At 41.4% G+C, this 23,689-nt stretch overlaps 1 protein-coding gene across 17 annotated transcripts in view; it reads left to right on the top strand.

Moving 5' to 3' along the window:
* Positions 1-23,487, top strand: part of ZC3H18 (zinc finger CCCH-type containing 18) — an 87,823-nt gene extending 64,336 nt beyond the window's left edge. For 12 of the 17 annotated variants that reach the window (XM_072636306.1, XM_072636311.1, XM_072636313.1 and 9 more), the window contains 7 exons: positions 6,094-6,237; positions 7,155-7,307; positions 10,326-10,486; positions 11,878-12,077; positions 14,476-14,572; positions 20,023-20,119; positions 21,565-22,528. In XM_072636306.1, coding sequence (XP_072492407.1) covers positions 6,094-6,237; positions 7,155-7,307; positions 10,326-10,486; positions 11,878-12,077; positions 14,476-14,572; positions 20,023-20,119; positions 21,565-21,769 — 1,057 coding nt within the window. In that variant the 3' untranslated portion in view covers positions 21,770-22,528. Of the gene's footprint in view, positions 1-6,093; positions 6,238-7,154; positions 7,308-10,325; positions 10,487-11,877; positions 12,078-14,475; positions 14,573-20,022; positions 20,120-20,957; positions 21,010-21,564; positions 22,529-22,710 lie in introns of those variants that run through there. The other 5 variants (XM_072636318.1, XM_072636319.1, XM_072636321.1 and 2 more) reach the window with 3 other exon arrangements.
* The last annotated feature ends 202 nt before the right edge of the window (positions 23,488-23,689 follow it).

Consider the following 23,689-nt stretch of genomic DNA (forward strand, 5'->3'; position numbering starts at 1 on the left):
ATTAGTAACTCTCCATTGCCCCCTGGGGGAAAGAAAGTAAACTCCTGATGTGAGCATTCAAGGATAGTCTGACTGCAACCTACCTTTGTAGCATTATCTCCTAATATTCCTATATGTCCCAATTAAACTACCAAACTACTCTTTCTCCATTATTATCTCCCTTGTGAAGCCTTTCTCTCTAGTACTGCTTTTACCTTCACTTATACCCTTCACATTGGTCCTAAACAGGATATTAAAATACCCTCCTTCTTCTAACATTGTCATTCAGTTACCTCTTTTCCATTTTAGTTCATCATATCACAATGTATCACCCAATCCAGATACTGGTGGTCCACAATCATTATCCCTGTTTTCTCAAGAAGTACCTGGCTCATAGTATTCCATATATACAACCCTGTAGTCATTCTCCCTCCTTTCCCAGAGAGTTCAGCAGTACCTGGTTCCCAGTATTCCCCATCCCAACTCCTTCGCTTATATAGGGAACTTTTTCAAACATTTTGGCCTCTATGTTCCTTAATCTCTTAAGTTCTCATAATCTACTTTACCACTTATTTCACCCCAAATTATTGATCATGATGACAAGATCAAAGGTGTAGTCCTGCCTCTGATCTTACCATCATGATCAATAATTCTAAAATTCCTTCATCTAATCAATAGCTTAAAATTCCGCCTCTCCCTATATAACTCATTTCTCCTAAATCAGTTCTTTGTTCTTATGACCTCCAGTCTCTCTGTTCTCCTCTATTCCTTTCTTTCCCAGACCATCATCCTTTCTCTGCTCTAACTTTTCACCCTTCACAATCTTCGTTCTGTAGTTACTTGGTTTAGTATTACACTTGGGTTCTGCTCAAGTTCCTTGTTACCTGTCCCGTAAATGTCCGTACCTTGCTGTGCACCAGCCTTTGATTATTCCCACATTGTGCTACCTCTTCTTCTCTTCTTCTGCTGCTGAATAGAGAAAAAGAAAGTTTTTCAGCTGGACCAGCTGGGTCCATTACAATTTTATTATCCAATCTTAACAGCCCTTACTATAGCAAAGCAATCTTTTTTACTCCTCCAATAACTATTCTCTCCTCAAGCTTCCGATGTCGACTACTCTGTGCTCCCACACTCTCAGCTCATATTTTATTAAGCAAATAGAGATACTTTGCCATGAGTTCCTTCTTGCTCCCTTCTCTGCATCTCAAAACCCTTTGACATCCTCCTCCTTTCTCTCCTTTATTCCTTTCTCTGAAGAATTGAGCCTTCTCACCAGTCTCAGCCCCTCCATCTATATCTTTGATCATATCTCCTTCTTACTCTTAAAAAATTACTCACTTGACCTTATCCTCTCAAGCTGTCCTTTATTTCTCTTTCTTTTTCTTTTTCCTCTCAGTCTCCTAGAAAAAACTGTTTTCATTGCCTTCACTTCCTTGCTTCTTATTCACTTCTCAGTACTTTGCAGTCTGGATTTCAAACTCATCACTGCACTGATAACTGTTTTCTCCAGAGTTACTGGGAATCTCTTAATTTCCAAATCTGATGAACTTTTATCAATCCATCCTTCTTGACATTTCTTCATTATTTGATGTTACCATTCTCTCCTCTTACTTTTAGTTCCCTTTCAACCTTTCTGACCACTTCTTTTAGTATCATCATCTAAATTATGTCCCTTAACTCTGGGTGTGCCCTAAAGCTCCATCCTGGATCTTGTCTTTCAAAATCTATTTCTTGGTGACCCCTATCAATTCTTGTACAGATTGACATAAGCTGTCATGACCCATGACTTTATCCCAAGCACATGACTTCTAGATGTCTATATCAAGAGCCCTAGTCTCTCTCTGAGCTGTAGACTTGTATCACCACCTTCCTATTGGACTTTTCAAGCCAGGTGTCCAGTAGACATCTCAAAACAACTTATTCCCATATCCTCCCGTCACTTACCTCCCCAATCACCTCTTCCAACTTTCCTTTTTCATTTGGTCACCACCGTCCTTCCAGGCATCCCGATTTACAACGTAGAATCATCCTCAATTCTTCCCTCTCCTTCATCACACGTATCCAGTTAATAAACAAGGCTTGTCTTTGTTTACCTCCACAACATCTCTCACATCTATTCCCTTATCTCCATTTAATCAGCCACCACCCTAACGAATTCAAGTGTTTATCATCTTTCATCTTGCCTTTTAATTGGTCTGCCTCCCTCAAGACTTTCTCCTCCTCAATCCATGTTGCTCACACAGCTACCAAAATTATATTCTTAAAATTCAGCCCTGACTATGTCACTCACCTATTCTGTAAGCTCCATTGATTCTTTATAGACTCCCTGATATCTAAAACTTTTCACAACCTGCCTCTGATCTACTTTTCCAGCCTAATATATTACGTATGACTTTCCCTTCACACAATCTTTAGTCCAGCCAAGCTGGCTTTCCACTATTTCTCAGACATAAGACTACATTTCCAATCTTTGTGCCTAAACGCAGCCTGGCCTCTTTCCTGAAATATTCTCCATCTTCACCTCCACTCCTTAGAATTCCTAGTATGGGGAGTCTACCTGCCAAATTACACACAGGAACTATATGAACCCAGTTACAAAGCACTCTCTACAAATAAAGACAGGTCTAAATAATTGAAGAAATATTAATTGCTTGTGGGTAGTCTGAGCAAATATAATAAAAATTACAATACTACCTAAATTAAATTTTTCATTCAGGGCCATATCAATCAAACTACTAAAGGATTACTTTACAGAATTAGAAAAAAACAATAGCAAAAAGTCATAAAAGAACCAGTGTTCAAGAATGCCAATGGAATTTGTTTTAAAAAAAATGGAAAAGGAAGAAGGCCTAGAATTTCAAGTCTCAAACTGTACTACAAAACTGTAAGCATCAAAGCACTTTGGGCCTGGGTAGGAAATAAGATTGATCAGATTAGCTACACAGTATACAGAAGCAAACAAGCACAATAACGTAATATTTGATAAACTTAAAAGATTTCGCCTTTGGGGGCAAAAACTTTTTGACAAAAAACTATTGGGAAAACTAGAAAATATTTTGACAGAAACTCGGTATAGACGAACATCTCACACTGAATACCAAGATAAGCACCAAATGGGTACATTATTTAGACATAAAATGTGGCATCACAAGCAAATTAGAGGAACATGGAACAAATGACCTGTCAGACCTGTGGATAAGGGAAGGGTTCGTGACCAAACATGACCTAGAGAAGTTCATGGAAGGTAAAATAGACAGTTTTGGTTATATAGAAATTTTGTACCCTTTCCCCCAAAAATGGAGCTAAAATTAAAAGAAGCAGGAAATGGGGTAGGGGAGATCTTTGCAACAAATTGCTCTGATAAAAGCCTCCTTTCTGAATGAATTGAGTCAAATAAGAGCCATTCCCCAGTTGATAAATGGTTTTTAAAGACTATCAATAGGCAGTTTTCAGAGGATGAAATCTAACCCATCAATAGTTGTGTGAAAGAAATGCTCGAAATACAAATTAAAGCAACATTAAGGTAGTTGTTCACACTCATTAGCAAAGGTTGACAAAAAAGAAAATGAAAAATGTCAGAGGGGTTATTGGAAAACAGATATTTGAATGCATTTTTGGTGGAGTTGTGAACTGGTACAGCCATTATGGAAAGAAATTTGGAACTTTGCCCCAAAAGTTATTAAACTGTGCACACCCTTTGACCCAGCAGTACCATTACTAGGTTCTTACCTCAAAGAGATCAGAAAAAGAGGAGATGGACTCATGTGCAAATTATAATAGCTTTTTTCCTGGTTGCAAAGAATTGGAAATTGAGAGGATTGCCCATCCATTGGGGAATGGCTAAACAAGTTATGGCATGTGAATACGATAGAATAATTACTATGTTGTAAGAAATGATATAGGAATTGATGACAGTGAAACCTGGGAAGACACAAACTGATGTGAAGGGAATTGAGTAAAACCAGGAGAACAGTTGAAACAGTAACAACGTGAAGACAAATGATTTGGAAAGACTTTGGAACTCTGATCAATTTAATGGGCAGTTCTGAGGGCCCAGATGTAGAGGAAAGCATATCACTGAGGAGTTGACTGTGACTAATACTAGAATTTGTTTTGCTTGGCTATACCTATTTGTCATGGATTTCTTGCTTTCTCAATGGATGGGAGAAAGAGAGGGGGGAGGGAGAAAATTAGAAACTGACAGTGAAATAAAATTGAATTTTAAAAATCTTAGCTTTAGTGCCATCTTTTATGTGGGAATTTTCTTGATTGCTGCCTTCCCCTTGCTGCAAGTGCTAGTGACTTCCACACCAGAATTACGAATTACCTTTTGTATCAGTGTCCCTCATGTATATAATGTGTGTGTGTGTGTGTGTGTATACATTGTGTGTGTGCATGCATACACATAGATTGTTAAATAGAATATGTATTGACCCACATCACATACAAGCTCCTTAAGGAACAGGGAGACTTGGTATCTGTCTTAATATCCCCATTTCCTGGCACAGCATCCAAAGCAGATCCTGAAACAACACTTGCTGTTGGTAGGTTTTTCTAACCAACCCCACCTCCAGCTGAAAGGGAGCTCATCTTCCTCACATTGTTGATGACATTCTGTCTATATGTGGTTGGGAAAATAAAGGGATTTTATTTGTTTTTTTGAAAAAAAGTGACAATACTGTTTAAGCTCTCATCAGAGCAATCCAGTTCATAGGCACAAATCCCCAAGAGGTCACAGAGAGAAACCAGTTTTCATACATGTCACACTAGTTTGAGCACCACTCTCCAAACAGAAATGGTCTATCCAGAGTAAGAGTATGGTGCAGATACCACCAAGGCTCTGGGGTCAGTCCCCGTGTAGACCTTCATTCTTTACAGTTTTATGGATGCCTTTGATTTCTACATCACTGTCAGTTATTTTAGAGCCATTGTGTGTATTGTTCTTCTGATTCTCCTTATTAAACTGTGAATTATTTTACTTTTGATTCTTACAAATGATCTCCATGTTTCTCTGAATTACAAATTCTGGTGAGGAGACTCTCTCACCAGATTCAGGTCAGCCATTCCTCTGCTACTTAGTCTTAGCATCATAAATTTAGCGCTGGATGTACCCCACTCCACCTGCCAGAGTCCATTCCCCTCTGAAGCCTAAAGAATCATGGCCACACAGCTAGTAAGTAGCAAAAGTCCTTTGACTCCGAATTCAGAACCCTTTACACTGTACTACACTGCCTCTCCTAGAGTGTTACATGGGATACTATTGAGAGCCACTCACATAGTCCCAGAGCTCTTACAGACCCAGGTCTTCTTGACTCTAAGGCTAATCTGTGCATTCATTAGATCACACTGCCTCCTCATAAGTGGTACCTGAGATTAGTATAGTATAGATTGAAACTTTGTTTCTATCTTTGATCTCCTGGGCGTTTATGCCCAGAAGTGGGATTGCTTTGTTAGTTTAAGACAGCTTGATCTCTTTTTTCATATAATTATTTTTTCCAAAATGGTTGAAATTCATAATTCTACCAACCATGTGTAAGCAATGACTTGATTTTGAGGGACAGCATAGCAGAGTAAAAAAAGCTTTCGTCCAAGAGTCAGAACTGAGTTCTAATACCAACTCTTGATACTGATTGGCTTTCTTTATGGCCTGTGGCAAGCCAGGGAACTCTTTCTTGTACCTAGAGTCGGCTGTAAAATGAAGGCTAGGTGAGCTCTAAACTCCCTTCCAGCGCCAATATTCTCTGATCTTAGTCTGCTACCAGCATGCTGTTGTGGAATTATTTAAGCTATTTTAATGAACCCTTCTCATTTGAGTCTTCAAGAAGCAATCATTGTTACTTGACTTTTTAATCATGGGGAGAATTACAGCCTAGTGTTCCTAAAATAGTTTTCTTCTTCCCTCCTCAAATAAAAGGGTGATAGATGGAATGTCTTCAAAGTGATAGGAAAGTTCGTTGACATATTGCATCACTGATATATAATGTTGCATTTAAGTGAAGCAATGAAACTTTCAAATTGTTGTATTTTTTGTCATACCTAACTCTGGGTGTGACTTTGTTTGAAATAAAATCTGTGTGGTGCTGATAATGCCCATTTTTAATTCTTATCTCTTAGAGAGAAGTCTCTGAAAAAGCCAGTCCCACCTCCGGCCCCTCCACAGTCTACCAAAACCATTACACCTGCACCAGAGCCAACCAAACCGGGAGATAACAGAGAAGCAAGAAGGAAGGACCGCCAAACAAGAACCCCCCCCAGGAGGTGAGATCCTTGTGCTGTTCTTGTGGGTGCTGCAGTTTCTGAATGTTGGACATGAGCAGTCCCAAAGTGAGCTCTGACATGAGTCAAGAGTCCAGAAGCAGGGTGACAGGAGATTAAAATTAACGTTCCTGCATATCTAGTCTTCCCATGAACAAAAACCATTGGATAAATGGGCAGTCCTACCTAGTAGATTGTCCCACTGGATTTGGAAGCAAGAGGCCTGGATTTTGTTCCTACACCATGGACTAGCTTTGTGACATTAGTCAAGTTCTTAACTTCCCTGAACCTCAGTGTCTTAATATAAAATGATAATTACTTTGCCTTATATTACCAGGTGGTTGTAGAGATTAAATGAAATAATGTATATAAAAGTACTTTAAAAACTAAAATTTTAAAGACTACGCACTTTAACCACCATTTTTGTTGTTACCATTTATCTTCATTATTATTACTTAGAGCATGGTGCTAATGCTGCCAAGGTTGAAGGTTTAGACTCCAGACAAGCCATGTTATCTTGCTTTTTACTACTAAAAATAGTGTTCTATGTTCACAGGTTCAACATGTGGAATTGAACATGTAGCAAAGTAGGGACCAGTAGGGTCTCTTTCCATCTAATAACTTCTGTCTCATTCCATGGAAACAAGTTTAATGTGGTGACAGACCATGTGAGAATGGTCAGTATCTCTTCAGAATTGTCATGAGCTGTCACTGAGGTTTTCTTTTTTTTTCCATAAAGAAAATGAAGTTAAATATAATGGACCCTCAACTTAACATGTAAAAAGAAGTTTGTTTGTCTGAACCAAGGGTTGGAGCTATTTGTCCCTGATAAATTAATAGCCTCATCACAGTGGAGGGAAATTGGCCTTGTCCTTGATCCATTGGCATTGATTCTAACGAGATGTTCGATTGTGTTGCAGGCGGACCATCAGCGGCAGCATCAGCGGCAGTGCCAGTAGCTATAGCGGATCTAGTTCCCGATCCAGGTCATTGTCAAGATCTCTCTCTAGGTCCCATTCCCGATCAACTTCTGCCTCTATTTCTCCCTCCCCATCAGGGTCCAGGAAGTCCCGGTAAGAAGTTAAGCCAAGTGTTAGCTTCCTTCTCCCTGAGGTATTCTGGGACCAATTACTAGTAAATCCTGTAAGTTTGAAAATTTTCAAAAGGGAGAGTTGGAAGGCTGCTACGCTGTTAGAGAACAACTCTGAAATTCACTCTTAATTTAAAAAAAAAAATTCACAGACATAATTAATTCTACACATTCTGGAGATGATATTCTGAGTGAATGTATGTCTAGCACAGGAAGGAAGTACTTTTGTATTTATGAAGTAAAACTAAAAAATTTAGACTGGTAGTTGATGTCGTATACTTTTCCCTGAAACATTGGGTTAAATTGTCAGATCTGATCTCATACTCTCCAGTACGAGAAAGAACCAGGAGAGTTGGTATCGTCTATATATCTAGCAGAGGCTAGTAGAAAGATGGGTGGAGGCAGGCCATCTGAAACTACACTATTGAGTTCCAGAAAGTTTCTTATTCAAGTCTCTCCAGGTGGAAAGTTGATATCTTGCAATGTGAGACCTTGAGAATTAGTCAGAACCTTTAAGGAAACTCTTCATTGAAAACTGAAAAGAGACACTTGAAAGAGAAAAAAGATAATAGAAAAAATTCTGTGAAGCATTTTAATACCTGTTGTAAGGGTCAGTGGGAGGAAGAGATCAAATCATAATGGGTATGAGTGACTTGACCATCAGTAAAATAAAAATACTTCTCAGTGTGTAGGGAGTGGGGCAGCTTATGCTTTCTTACATAAACTTTTCTCTATTGGCCTAGGTATATAGCCTTTTTTTAAAAAATGTGGTTCTTTCCCTTTCCCCATACCTATTTACTGATGGTCTTAGGAAATCCAGGTAGGTATTTTCTCTGGAAAGATGTAAAACATGATATTTAACATCACTACTACCACTTTTAATAACTTCTGTATCTGGTAATTGTTTAATATTTCTTTTAAATACCCTTTTGTGCCTTTCAAATTATATGTTTATTAGCTTTGATTCTCATCTCATGAAATTTTAGAACTGAGAGGGACTTTAAAGATTATCGAGTCCAACTCATTCTGGGACCAGAAAAAGAGTAGTAACTTGACTTGTGAGCTATTTTTATGAGAAACTAAGGACTATCCAAGGTAAACTTTCCCAAAGTTGGTAGGAATTAATTTTTTATTTATGTGTTTTGAAACAAAGTGTCCCTGGTCTAGCTTTTCATTTTTCTGTAAGTTAGTCATCTTTCCTTGTTTTGCATATTTGTTTACCAGAGCAAGGCCTCTTTTGTTCAAGATTGGTAGTCAGTGCATGCAAACACGTCAGGTTTTGGTCATTTCCCTCTGTTAACTGGACAGGGAATCGTTTTGGTGACAAACAGGAGGTTCTGTTATCTCTCAATCCTACAGTTCTGAACACACATATCCCTTAGAAAATAACAATAAGAAACAGGAGTGTTTTTGAGTAGTCAGTTGACTAGTAGACAGTTAATAAACGTTTATAATTTTTAAGATGTAAACATTTTTTAAGGCCAGCTATGTTTCAGGCACAGTGCTAAGCTCTGGGGATACAAAGATGGGTAAAAAATCCTGCTCTTCAGGAGCTCTAATGAAGGAGACACCGTGTGAACAACTATGTACAAACAAGATAAACTGGAAACAATCAACAAAAAGAAGGCACTAGAAATAAGGGGATTGGGAAACACTTCCTCTAGGAGAGATTTGGGCAGGGATTTTTGAAGGAAGTCAGGGTAGTTAGGAAGAGATGAGAAGAGAGAGAGACAGATAGTGAAAATATCTAGAGTCCTGGAGATAAAGGGTTTCGTTCAAGGAACAGCAAAGAGGCCAGCGTCACTGGCTCACAGAGTACAGAATGGGAGGTTAAGGTGTAAAAATGTTAGTAGGGGGGACAAGTGATGATAGACTTTGAATGCCAAATGGGGAATTATATATTTGATGGTAGAGACAATAGGGAGCCACTGGAGTTTATTGAATGGGGGGGCTGACTTGATTAGACATGTACTTTAAGATCACATTGATAGGCAAGTGCAGGATGGACTGGAGTGGGGAAACAATTGAGGCAGAGAGAGCAACTATCAGACTTTTGCAGTCATCCAACAAGAAGTGATGAGGGCCTGCTCCAAGATGGTAGCAGGGAGAGAGAAGAAAAGAGATTATTACAAAAGTAAAATAGCCAGGCCTTGGCAACAGATTGGATGGGTGGGGGGAGGGAGGTGGAGAGTGAGAGTGAGGAGTCAAAATCTAGAACCTCTGTAACTGGGAAGGTTGTGGTACCCTCAGTTGTAATAGGAAAGTTGAGGTTTGAGGGGAAGCTGATGAGTCCAGTTTTGGACATATTAAGTTTAAGAGGTCTACAGGTGATCAATTTGAAATGTCTAATAGGTAGATATCCTCAGGGAGATGAGAGCTAGATAAGTAGGTTAGAAAATACTTAGGTAGAGGTGATAATTAAATCCATGGGAACTGATAAGATTGCCAGGTAAAATACTATAGATGAGAAGAAAAGAGATCCAGGACAGAGCCCTGTGGAACACCTAGGATTAGAGGGTGTGATCTAAAAGAGGATCCAGCAAAAGAGACTGAGGAGTGGTCAGTCCAAGGTAGGAGAACCGGGAGAGAGCGGTGTCCTGAAAACCTAGAGAGAAGAAGGTATCAAGGAGAGAAACCACCAACATCAGAGGCTGCAGAGAGGTGGAGGAGAATAAAGACGGAGGAAAGACCACTGGATTAACTACTAAGAGATTGCTGGTGACTTTAGGGAGAGCCATTTCAGTCAGAAACCTGGCTGCAGAGAGTGAAGGGAGGAGAAGGGAGTGGAGGCCCCTGTTGTAGACGGCCTCTCAAGGACTTCAGTCAGAGCAGGGAAGCAAATAGCAGGGAAGGAGCCAAGGGACACCTGGGCACGTTGGTCAGCAGTAGGGAAGCAGCCAGTCTCCACCTGTACACCCCTTCCTTGCTTTTCCCCTCCTACCTCACTGTCCTGCAATCCATTGTCCCTTTGGTGGTGCATGGACTTGTGTGTATGTTTCAGGTCCCTGAGCGTGAGCAGCGTCTCCTCTGTCTCCAGTGCCACTTCAAGTAGCAGTTCTGTTCGCAGTGCTGATTCAGAAGACATGTATGCTGATCTGGCCAGTCCTGTTTCCTCGGCCAGTTCCCGGTCTCCCACCCCTGCCCAGCCGAAGAAAGAGAAAGGTAAATCATTTGGTTCTTTTGTGCTGATTTATCTTCTGGGAGGATTGGACATCCCTAGAGATGTGCTTCACTACTTTCTAGGTATCCAGGAAAATGAGTGTGACTCAGGCTCAGTCAGGAACATAGTGTTGAGGAAGGTATAATAGGACATAGTTGTAATACAGAAAAAAAAAACTTCAGTAAAACTTTAAAAAAGAAAGAAAAACAGTGCACTTAGAACAAAATAGTAATGATACAAGCTCATAAAAAGTTTGTTCCACAAAAATTTAAGACTGAAGCATTATACACCTAAAAGGTTCCCCCTCCCCCATCTCACCCCCAAAAAATAATGAATCTTTGCACAGTATACATCTCTCTTTGGCTGTGAAAATGAATGACCATAGAGATGTTTCATCCTAGCCTTAAGTGGGTTTCTCCTTTCCCAATCTTTGAGCATTGTTTAATTCAGTCACATAAGGTAGGTAATACAGAATAACTTTGGGACATTTGGATGTCATTCATTCTCAGTAGTAGAAAGAAAAGCCTTCATGATAAATCTTGACCTATGTATAATCTATCACTTTCTTTCTCACCAATTTTTCTGCAGTTTTGATCAGTCTGAAATAGAAAACACTACATAATTGCCTATTTTTGATTAATATAAATATAAGTTTATAAAGGGGGAGGGGGTGGTGAGGGACAGGCTTCTTTTGGCCAAAATGGAATTTTCTTTCTGTAAACTCATAGTGCTATGTATGTATCTCATGTACAATTTCATGCACCATGCATGAGATATATTTTTCTGTGGTTTATTTGTAACCTACCTATTAAGTGAGCCCCTTGAGGACAGGAACCTGACTCTCTCAGAATAATTCAGTGGCTGTCTGGCTTTTTGGACCAGACTTGTGATTTCAGAGATATAGGGAACACCTAGTGAGGAAGTTTCTGCCACCAGTGCACATTGAGCCTACTTAGCAGCTTATGGTCTCAAGAGAGTTCTTAAGTGACTCATCCAAGGAGAGAGAGAGAGACAGGAGAGAGACACCACCCTCACCCCTGTATTAGTGAGAGCCTGGACTTGAGGCTCTGTATCTGTTATCCCGAATTGCCTCTCAGTTATAACCACTTGTTCATCTTTGTAGTCTAGCCACCCCCTCCCCTCACTTCCCCCAGCTCTAGTGCCTAGGCCACAGTCTGCCTATAGTAGATATGTTGTAGTCAGTATTCTTACCACTTCCATTACCATCCAGAAACCGTTCAGCATATGGAGAAAAATTGCTGTTTGCGTATTCACACTGTTCATCTACATACACTTGTGTATGTTTCCTGCTGTTAACTACATTACCCCAAAAAATAACCCAAAAGAAGAGATTACTGCAGGTGATTGACTGTGAGAATTTGTCATTTAATAGGAAAATCTAAAAAAGAAGACAGTGTTAAAGAAGAGAAGCGGAAAAGGGAGGCTCCCACACAGCCCCCCAAATCCACAAAACCTACAGCCAGCAGTAAATCATCCCAGCAGCCACCACCTCCCCAACAAGTGCTCCCACCACAGCCTCAGCAGGGAGGGTTCAGCGCTCACAAAGAGATCAAACTGACATTATTAAATAAGGTAAGACCTGTAGAGCAATTCAGCTCTTAGTCACCTGCTGATGGGAGGAAAGAGGAAGAAGAGTACCGTCAGCGACAGGAAACTTCACTAGTCAGCCCAGCGGAGTTAGAGCCATAGGAGGGAGAAGGGAAACCCATCAAGGTGGCAAGAGATGACTTCCAATTCCTTGAACTTGGACTCTTGGAATTCATGCAGGTGATTGAGAGTTAGTGGTGGTTTTAGTACTGCTACTTGCCAGAACAAACTGCAGTTTTATTTCCTGACATTTTTAGAAATTGGAAAATGTTCCAGGAGAATGACTTTATGTTGGTAGTGAGACTTGGAAATTCCCAGGGAGTTCCTTGTAGAGCTGGCCAGTAACTCCACAGCTAAGTGTACTGACTACAGGAAAAAAGTGAGAAATTGAATATGAATGAATAAATAAATGCTCTCCGAAAACAGGGCTCTGAATTATCTTTGTAGCTTGTGAATATACCACCACATTGATGATTGGAAAGACTGAAGCTCTCTAAAAGTCATTGAAATACATAGTTAGGTAACTTTTAACCTCTTCTCAGGGATAACATCTTCTAAGAAAACCTCCAAATGCCCTTGGAGCTCCTTCTGCCATTCCTGGGCTCCACCACTCATGTCTAGTATCTGGCTTTGACCTGGACTGGCTGAGTGACCCTGGGCAACTCTGTCAGATGGCAATGGTATACAAATTACTTGGACCTGGGAATGATTTTGATATGTTTTCATTTTGTGAAAGCAGAGGCGATACACACATGTTGCTCTGGTAAAATGTCTACCCTCGACCAGATGAAGCTGGTTTTCTCCACCTGTACTTAGTTCTCTGTACTGTATGTGTCATACCATACGCACATTTCATTGCTCCCTTGGGTTGTTTTTAATTCTGTGATTTTAAAGAATAGAAGTATGGAAAAGTTGTAGCTTTTAATAAAAGCACAGACTTCAGTAGCTGTGTAATAGCTGTTAATGTGAAGAAGACAAGACCTTTCATTGATCTTCAAGCCCACAATGAAACAGCATCAGTCACCCTGAAGCTCAGAGCAAAGTAAGGCTAAAAATGGAAAACACAACCAAAAACTGAAACTGTTGGTGCACAAAGCCTCTGAAAGCAGGCAGAGACCTTCAGAGGGACCTGGAAGATGGGAGGGTTGTTACTGATTCCTGTGCTGCCTGGTATAGGCTTCCTGAAGTTGGAGGAACAGGCAGCAAGAATAATTTTAAAACAGATAGCTGCTGTTTGTGTGAAGAAATATGTCTTGTCATGGGCAAAACGACATAAAAGCTAGAGTACTCAAGATTAAGAAAAGGTAAACTTTACTGATGAATCTCACTTTTTCATTTAAGCCTATGCCAAAACTATTGTCGAAAACAAGTCCAGGTGATAGGTAAGATTAGGGCATCTCATCAGACTATATAACATCAACTCTAAAACATGTTTGGCGGACTTTGGGTTTTTTTTTCTCTGGTGGATCTGGAAATCTTGTCCCCACTGAGGGAATGATGGTCTCTGAAAAGCAGAATTGTTCCCGAATTAGAAAATTCCCCAAATGCAGACAGACTATATCAAACATGAGCTTGCACTGTGCCCACTTCACAAAGGGTTAATACATATATCCAAGAAAAAGAGATAAACATGCTTCAGTGCCTTAGAAACTCACCTTCTTTAAACCCCATTGAAAACTCCTGGCTTATAATCCAAGCTAGATTTAGGAAAAGGAACTGTTTATTAAAAGTATGCTTACTATCCAGTGTCATAAAAGCATAGGGTTTTTTTGGTGGAGAATTAAAGTATATACATCAGAATCTTGTGGATTCAATGTTGTATTACTTAAAACAAGGAATTGCTGAAAAAGGAGGACATAATACGTATTTTTAAAGATGTAAAAATTTGTAGGCTTTATAGTATGTCAGATTTAATTAATTTGAACACCGTTGTATAAACGGCTAAGCAGTTGCTAAATCCAGTTTGGTAGAGTAAGGAGCTCCCCTCATCAATGAAGTCACAGGTCCAGTCCAAGTCCCGAAGCTTGTGTTACACTTTGAAAGCCGTTCATGTCCTTCATGCATCAGTAACTTATATACTGATTAGGTCAAGTGAATAGCTTTGTGTCCCAGTACCGAAAGAATACTTGCTTTATAACACCCTCTTGAAATAGGGGATGTTTTGTGATTCTTTCCCGTGTGTTTAAAGATCGGGGAACAGAGACCCACAGAGGCTCAGTAATTGAGTGTCCACTAGAGACAAGCAATGCCCCTGCTGGGTAGTATTGTCCTGAATGGAAGGCAGCTTTGTTACTTGATACTGCTGTGTTTCTTTTTCTTTTTTAATTTGGTCTTACCCAGAGTTTCTCTGCAGTCTTTGGCTTTATTTCCTTTCTTATTTTAGGCAGCTGATAAAGGAAGCAGGAAGAGATATGAACCATCAGACAAGGATAGACAAACTTCTCCTCCAGCAAAACGAGCTAACCTATCTCCTGAAAGAGGTAAGAAATTGCTACATTGTCATTTTAATGTTGAGGAGCAAATTTCTGTTCTAGGACCAACTGTCTAGTCTTGGCACAACTTTGACTTTCACTCACTTTGCAAAAATGTAAGAACCAGGCTTATAATAAAGCTCAAAAATGTGCTGCCTCCCAGTCCTGCAGGCGCTGTTATTTATGGATGTAACAACGGGAACAGCCACTACATTAAGTTACATACATCAGCTTCCATTCCCAAAGACTTGTAATTTCTCTTCATTTATTCATGACTTTTAAAGGAAACATCTAAAGTCTCTTCCCTTCCATCTACCAAAATGGGCAACAGATTGCCTGCAACGATTGCTGGCCACAATGAGTCTAGTGAACGTGTGATTGCAGTTAAAGAGACAGGTGTCAAGGCTGATTAAATGAGTCTTTTTACTGCTCCCTCCACTGCCCCCTCACCATGAGTACCAGTAGTGCTTGTCCTCTGGGCTGTCCTCAACACTGGTGCACAAACAAAAGCCCTGAGGAAGAAATGTCCCCTGTTCTGGAGGAGGTGGGGCAGCAGGAAGTAGGCACAGCAAACAAACAGCTGTGGACGTGCTTCTGGAGCACTGACCTGGGGGATCAAGAAAGGCTTCCTGAAGGAGGGAACATCTGGGCAGAGGCGTGAATCCGGCAAGCAGCAGCTCTGTCCTGCAGCTTTCACCCCTCTATTCAGACATCCAGCAGGCACTTGTGTGTGCTCTGTGCTGGGAGCTGGGCATGCAGATAAAAAGTGAGCCGATTCCTGCCCTCAGGAAAAGCCTGTGAAGGGCAGCTGGATGGCTTAGTCAAGTGGCAGGCAGAGAGGCGGGAAGACGCATCTTCCTGAGTTCAAATTTGGCCTCAGATGCTCACTAGTGACCCTGGGTGAGTCACTTCAGCTCTGTTTACCTGCTGTAAGTTTACTCATCTATAAAATGATCAGAAGGAAATGGCAAACCACTACAGTATCTTTGCTAAGAAAACCCCAAATCAGGGCACGGAGAGTCAGACATGACTGAAAAACAACTGAACAATAAAAAAAAATTCAACAAGTGCACTAGGCTACCTTAGCAAAAACCTCCTTCCCTCTTGTACCTCTTACCATCATCTACCTCAAGCAAACTGCAAGGCTCTTGCCTTCTGTCACAGCCTCTGGCACCTCCATTCTGTCAGTAACAAGTTTTGTTTGATCTTCGATCTCTTCTGACACTCTTTTAAAACATTTATTTATTTTTAATTTTCAACATTCACTTTCATCAGATTTTGAGTTCTTGTACTCATGCAAATCTGGTGCCCTGAGAAGACACTGCACCTCTGGCCGCCCACTTCAGTACTAAGTGGCCCTTTTCTCATGTTCCCTAACACACTAGACCAGCAGGAAGGAGAGACATATTCTTTGCTCTTCACTGCCTCTTCTAAACCTTCCTTTAGCTGCTGTCAGTGACCTTTTCTGCTTTGAGATCCACTCCATCTGGGTGTATTGTCCTGTCTAGATACACATGGCACAATGGGTAGAGCGGTATGCCTGGAGTCAGGAAGAACTGAGTTCAGATCTAGCTTCTTAGCTATGTGAGCTTGGACAAATCACTTAACTTCTGCTTTGGTCTTTTATTCTGGGAAGGTTGAAATTCTACATGAGATACATACATAGCACTATGAGTTTACAGAAAGATTTGTAGTCTAGCCACAAGAGCAGTATTTTTTACCTATTTTTGTATCCCCAGAGCATAGCACTGTACCTAAAACATAGCTGGCCTTAATGGTAAGAGTTCTTAGCATAGTGTCTGGAACATAGTAGTCTTAATAAATACTTGTTCCTTCTTCATCCTCTCATCTCTCTCTACCCCTTCTCAAATCATTTATTCCTTTGCCTATTGGCCATGCACCCCTTACCAAATTCCAACCATTACTTCCACCATTTATCTGCCTCCTCAATCTTACCAATGTACCACCAGGCACCACCAAAGTCACACAACTTTGCCAGCTGGGTCTGGGGCACATCTGTTTCATGATCTTAGGTGGGCTCTCTGTGATCTCTTTGTTCTCCTTTGATTGATTTGCAGTCTTGTACTCCCTGTAATGGCTGTTGCAAATCTTATCTTCTCTCCTTAAGGCACCATTTCCTTCCTGTCCACCTCTGCACAGAACCTCACCTGCTTTTCTGGGGAAATTGAGATTGTCCATTGTGAGAATCTTCTTCTCATCTCATACTTTAAAAGCTCCTTTTGCTTTTGTTTCCATCTCTGAGAAAGAAGAGGTACTTCTTTCCAGGGCTATTTCTTTACTTGTGCCCTTGATCCCTTCTTCTGCTCTCTCCTGTGTTCTCTAAGAACTTCTTGCTTTAGTCACATTAGCCCTTGACCTGATAGATCATAGATGTGTAGAAGAAGTGAGGTTGCCAAGAGAGAATATAACAAGAGAATCCAAGAGTAGGGCCTTAGCAGAATCTGTGTTCAGGTGGCAGGAATAGATAATCCAGTAAATTATACCAAGGAATGTTCAGAAAGGTAGAAGAAATAGTAGCAGTGTCACAGAATAAGGGTATTCAGGAAGAAAGGGGTTGTTGGCCATGTCAGAAATTTCAGAGAGTTTGGATAAGATACGGACTGAGAAGAGGCAATGTCGACTAAAAGATCATTGGTAATCTTGGAGAGAGTTGAGTGGTGGGCTCAGAAGCTAGATAGAGATAGAAGCTAGAATTAAAAGTGTGTGGGAGACAAGGAAAAAAATTTGAGCACAAATAACTGTTCCTAAGATTTTGACCATTAAAGCAATAAGATCATAGATTTAAATTCATCTAGTTCAATTCCAGTATTTAATAGAAGATTTAACTGAAGCCCAGATATGGGAAGTGATGAAAAGTAATTTGCCTGAAACCAAATCTATGTTCTTTTCACTCCGGTGCCCTGTAGAGTAGAATAGTAACTTGACGTGTCAGGGTCGAGTGATGGGGTTTTTGTTTGTAAGAATGGGAGAGAACTGGGTATGTTTGAAGGTGACAGGAATGGAGAGGCTGAAGATGAACAAGGAAGTCCAGAAGGGCTGAGTTGTCAGCGAAGACAGTGGCATTACCAGATCGAGAGCACAAGCAGAGGGCTTGGCTTTGACATCTTCCTCAAAGATGAGAGCAGAGGACGGAGAGTCCGAAGGAGGAGATGAGGAAATTCACTCCAGGCTCCTCTACTGAGAGGAAAGAAATAAGAATAGTGAAGGAGTAGCTTAGGGGGATTGACAGAAGACAGTTTATGTCAAGCACTGGGTTAAGCAGTGGAGATACAAAGACAAAAATGAAACGGTCTCTGCTTTCAAGGAACTTACATTCTAACGAGGAAGGTAATATTATCTTACATACACAGGTATATGTAGAATGCAAGGCTGTCTCCAGTTGTCGTATCTATGTCTCGCCACTGGGCCCAGGTGGCTCAGGAGGAGAGAGTGCGGCTCATGGCTTTGCACAGCCCTCCATCATTTAAATCCAGTTCACTTGTATGCCAGAACTTCACCTTCCTGATGTCATCAGTCCTCTTTGAGAACAAAGGCCAACAACAAGTGTAGAATATATACAAAACCATGACCAAGTAGTTTTGGAAGAGGGGTCCCCAGGAGTAGAGAGGGAACAGGGGAGGCCTCTGTCAGAAGACTTCATTTAAGCTGCATCTCTAAGGAAAGCAGGGACTCTGAGAAGTGGAGATGGGGCATGCCTGCCAGGCATGGAGGACAACCGCTCCAAAGGCACATAAATGGGGAATGTGCAAGGAGCAGCAGTGGACTAGTATCACAGTTCATAGTCTGTATAGCAGGAAGGAATCTGGAAGAGAACTGGAAAAATAGAAGCTTTAGATGCTTTTTTAAAAAAAATTTTTTATCGTAGAGGTAAAAAGAAACCATTGAAGTTTATTGAGTGGGGGTGTGAGAGGGTCAGACTTTTCCTTTAGGAAAATCACTTTGGCAGCTGAATGGAGGGTAGGTTTTGGGGGGTAGGGGAGAAACAAGGTAAAGATTTGAAGCAAAGGAATCTAATTAAGAGGCTCTTGTAGTAGTCTGGGCAAGAGGTGATGAGGGCCTAAACTGTAATGGTGGCCATGTGAGTGAAGAGACCTGGGCAGGAGATATTAAGGAGATAGAAAAGCTAGGATTTAGCAGCTGACTACAGATGTGGGACAAGTGAGGATGAGTCAGTGAATCAGTGATTCAAAGATGTAGTACCCTTGACATCTTCAGGGAGGATCAGAAGAGGTAAAGATTTAGGGGGAAAGATAGATGAATTCTGTTTTAGACGTGTTGAATTTGAGGTGCCTACAGCATATGCAATTCAAAACAAACATCCAGGAGGCAGTTGGTGATGCTGGATGGACCCTAGGAGAGGGAATGGGCTTGAATGAATAGGTCTGGAAACCATCTGCATAGATGATAATTGAACCCATGGGAGATGATGGAATTGGCAGGCGATATAGAAAGAAAAGAGACAAGGACCCAGAAAGGGGCTTGAGAGACACACAGAGTTAGTGGACATGACAGGGATGATATGATCCATCAAAGCATATTAAGGAGTAGCAGACAGGAAGAGAACTAGGAGAGAGCAGTATCACAGTAATCCAAAGAGGAGAGTATGTGGGAGACCTGGCTTTCTGTCTTTCAAGTTAACTTACAAATACCTCCTGCTGTACGGTCTGTGGTGTAGACCATGAGAGTTGAGAAAGTTGAATTCTACTCAAACATTCTAGCCTCCCACTTCTTCAGAAAGTAATGGAAACATTTAAATATGAAAAATAAACAAATACTTGAGTATGTATTTGGAAGTTTCTCAGGTATGATTGAGTGTTAGAGATTGAGATGAAAAGGAAAACTATGAAATAGGGACTGAGCGCCTTGAGACGTAGGGAGAATGATAAGCAGCCAGTAAATGATTTGCAACCAGAATAGGGATAGGTTGGGGGCGGGGCCTTCAAAGGGGAGAAGGGGGAGATGGCTAAGTAGCCATCTAAGAAGAGGGAGGAGCTGGAAGTGTCTGGGGTTGTGGCTACTGCTGCTCCCAGCGATGGAGCATTAGAGCGAGCACAACTAGTTCTCAAGAGGGTGGGCTCGGGGCTGGAAGAGCACAAAAGAAGGTCCGAGATGAAGGGGAATTTATTCATGATTGAGTACATTTTCCAGCAGGCACCATGGAATAGAAGCATTCATTGGAGAGAAAAGTCCTCCATTGGTCCCTAGGTTGGTTTAGAAATTAAGCAAGAACCCATTTTTCTTAAAGAAAATAAAATGATCTGGAGTATAATTAAGATTTTTCCTTAGAAGTAAGCCAAGCCTCACGTGCCACTGACATAACTCCAATTTGTTATATTCTTTAAGATTATCTTCAATACATAATGTCACTATTTGGAGGTTGAGGGGATCCTGTCAAATCATGGGATGAAAAAATGACTTCTTTTTACCTTTTATTCCAGGTTCTCGTGATAGGAAACCAGGTGGGAGACTCTCTTCTCCCAAACAGGAACGCCAGAGAGGACAGAACCCCAAACCACCTCTGACTCAGCCAGATAGGTGAGTGTCCTCCTCTGTCTTCCTGGACAGATTTCTATGGTGACTCCATTACTGTGAGGGAAGCTGGAGCCTTACCTGTTGTGGGTTCATAAAAGAGCAAAGGAGCCTTGACTAAGCAGTAAGGAGTCCTAGCTTCAGTCCCTCAGGGATGCCATTCCCACCAGCATAGATAATAACCTCTGTGTGCCTTAACAGGTTCCCCAGACAGTCTGTGGCCAGAGAGCTCACTGCCCTATGACCAGTGTGGAGGTAGACATATCTGAGAGTACCTTTCATACTCAGAAGTCCATGTGTCACTGGGTCCATGCCCTGAGCCTGTGCTCCCTGGCATAAACCCTTTATTATCAAGAGTAGGAAAAATATCCACCGATAACCTAAAAACCTTATTTTAGTTAATTTTAACTTTTTGCTTAACTAAATATGTCCCGTTAACAAAGAGACTAACTGACCTGAGTTTTGCCTCCTCCTGTTAAAGTTGCTGGTAAGCAGTAAATAGCCAAAGGCCCAACTGCAATCAGTTGATTGAACATTGATTGAACAGCAGAAGGGAACCTAAAGAATTGATAGCCCTGAAGAATCCACAGGTTCCCCACCTGCAAAATGGAGCTCTGAATAATTCAGTTCGGTGTGGACCTTTTCATATGGTTTCTATTACAAGGGAGGCAGGCAGGTTCATAGCAGGCGCATTTAGATCTTCATTGTAGCTCTTAGGTTCTAGTACTTTACAGACAGGGTAACCTGCTTAAAAAGTGTACTTGTTTATCAAACTGTCAAACCCCTGTGAAAGGAAAGCCCTAGAGAGATGAAACATAGAAACAAAGGGAGCTAGATAGACAACGAAACGCCAGCACAGAGCCCTCTGTCTTCCTTGTTAACTTGAGTCAGAAGAACTCCTCCAAAGAAGCTGGAGCCTGTGGCTGCCTGAATGGGAGGGGTCCCCAGCTTAGTTTTCAGTGAAAATAATGACATTTGACATTTTAGGAGTAAGTCTCTTCAGGGCAGAAGGGAATGAATGGAGAGTTCAGATTGGACCTCAACAGAGACTGCTGACTGACTCTGAATGGTGTTTGTGACACATCTGTAGGGCCTTATCTTGCTGTAGTCCTGCCAGGCCAGTCCACCTGTGGCCTAAGGAAAGGGCTGGTGAGGAGTTGGTCCATTCAGTCCATTGGGTGCCATGAGGCCAGTCCAGAAACCAGGTTGCCATAAAAGCAGCGAGAAGATTGAGAATCCTGCCCTGAAACCGAGAGCAGTTGGCATCACAGGCACTTCTGACCCTTTAATTTTTCAGACATTATTTCATGCATTTCCCCAAGATAGCTCCTCCCATTCACTTCTGACCTTTTACACCCTTTCATAGGAATCAGAGTGGGGAGGACAGTTGTCCAGGCCGGGCTAGTGGGTCATGTCCACCCTTCAGCCCCTTTCTCTCTCTTTCTTCCCAGGAAACGCCAGCTATCCCCACAGTCCAAGAGTTCAAGCAAAGTCACCAGTGTGCCCGGCAAAGCCTCTGACGGGGCCCCAGCCACAGCTGGTGCCAAGTCCGGGAAGTCCAGCACGCTATCAAGACGGGAAGAGCTCTTGAAGCAACTGAAGGCTGTGGAAGATGCCATTGCTCGGAAGCGGGCCAAAATCCCTGGGAAAGTATAGCTCCTGGCCTGGCCTACATAGACTCTTACGTGTTTTTATAAATAGTGTAAGCGCAGCCATTTTGGATTGTGCAGTTAATGTCTTATTTTGGCTGCGGTTCTTTTTTAAAATTAAATAAAGAAAAAAGAAAAAAAAAAGTTTCTCAGCTGGAAAAGAAGCCGCCCATATAATGATGACTGATTCCCAGCTGCTTCCCAGCGAGACTGAGGATCAGTCCCTTTCTTCCCAGAGCAGAATCCCCAGAGGCAGACCAAGCCAGCACGGAGGCGGAGGCACACGCAGCGACATTTTCAATGTAAATTATAAATCCTGGACTCCTGATCCCAGCTCCATTGGATACTTTCTCTTTCTGTCCTCCCCTATACCCTCTTTTTCTTTTTTCCTCCTCTTCCTCCACCCACCCTTCTTTGCTAGCCACGAGTTGTATTCTAGTTAGCCTTGCTGTGTGTTGTGTCTTCAGCAATGCAGTTCTATTCCCTGTGTAACAAGAAAACCGAATACTTCTGTGAACTACTGGCAACATCTTCCCCTCCCTTGCCCCATCCCCAGGATCAAAAATATATATATAGATATAGATATATATATATTCTTGACTAAAGTCTGATTGGGAAATATTTCCTGTCTTTTATTTTGAGCATCAGATTGTTTTAGTTGATTAAAAAAGAAAAAAAAGCAAGGGTATCGTTGGGGTGTCTGTCTAATGAGGAGGGTCTTTTTTTTGAGGGGGTCTCCTAAAATAAAATATTTTGATAAACAGTTCTTCCTGCCCTTTTAGTCATATCTGCGTGTGTTGGAGTGACTCTTCTTCTATTTCCCACTCTTACCTTTGGAATTTCCTTACCCACACAACCAGCAAATTGACAATTTAAGGAATAGAAGTCATAGATTCCATTTGTCCTAGATTAACAATAGCTTGAGCTTACAGAACACTTTTCTTCCAGGTCTGTCCTCTTGATGAAAATACAGATGAGGTACAGTGAGATTGGAGCAATACGTCAAAGCCTCGCTGTACAGATTCAAAACTAAAACCAGGGTCACCGGACTCCTAGATAACAGCCCAGTGTTCCATCTCTGCAGGTTCCCTTGAGAGCAGTGTCTCTTACCTTATTCTCTGACTTGTCAGACTTTTGACTCTTGTTAAAGTTGAAACTGACTGAATTCTGCAGAGGAATCCTGCGCCTGGCATTCTACTGCTGGCCCATAAAGAGAGAGCCAAGGAGGTCTTCGGAGAATCACTGGGATGTGGCAACCTGTTGGTGTCCCTTCAGGGCCAGTTACACCTTTCCTACAGATTCGTGGCTGTAAGTCAGGAATGTAGCCTTGGGGCCATGGAAGGAAATCTGCTGAAGATAGCTACCTTCGATGTGGAAGTGCCTTAAACCAAGAAGCCAGCTCTGTCCACTCTGTTAGTGACCTCAGTTTGCTCAAGATCAACTCTCATCCAAGCTCACCTTCAAAATAAAAGGATGCTAAGCTCAGAACAGTTATTTACCAGACTCTAAGGGAAAGATTTGTAGTATTAAAATATCAGTTAAACTGTAATGTTTGTCTAATTTGCCCCATCAGCACAGTTCAACAGAAGATATATCCTCAGAGGGACCACAGCCTAATGACTGATTTTCTTACTCCTTCAGTTTCTGCGTTGCTGTTTTCTCTTGCACAACCCTGAGGTCAAGATGAGATCATTAGAATATTAAACATGACAGCTGGGAATTGGATGGCTTTTCCTATGTTTATGTTGGTGTGTATCAAGTTGATTATATTTTCTGATTTTGTCCTTTTTGTCTAGATAACTCGCATTTTATGTAGTCCTTTAAGGCTTGTATAACCCTATGAGGTAACTAGGAGTACCTAGGAGGTAGTTCATACAGATATTCTTTTGATAATTTTAACAGATAAGGAAATATGGTCACAGCGGTT

The sequence above is a fragment of the Notamacropus eugenii genome, chromosome 1 (assembly GCF_028372415.1).
Source record: "Notamacropus eugenii isolate mMacEug1 chromosome 1, mMacEug1.pri_v2, whole genome shotgun sequence".
Lineage (NCBI taxonomy): Eukaryota > Metazoa > Chordata > Mammalia > Diprotodontia > Macropodidae > Notamacropus > Notamacropus eugenii.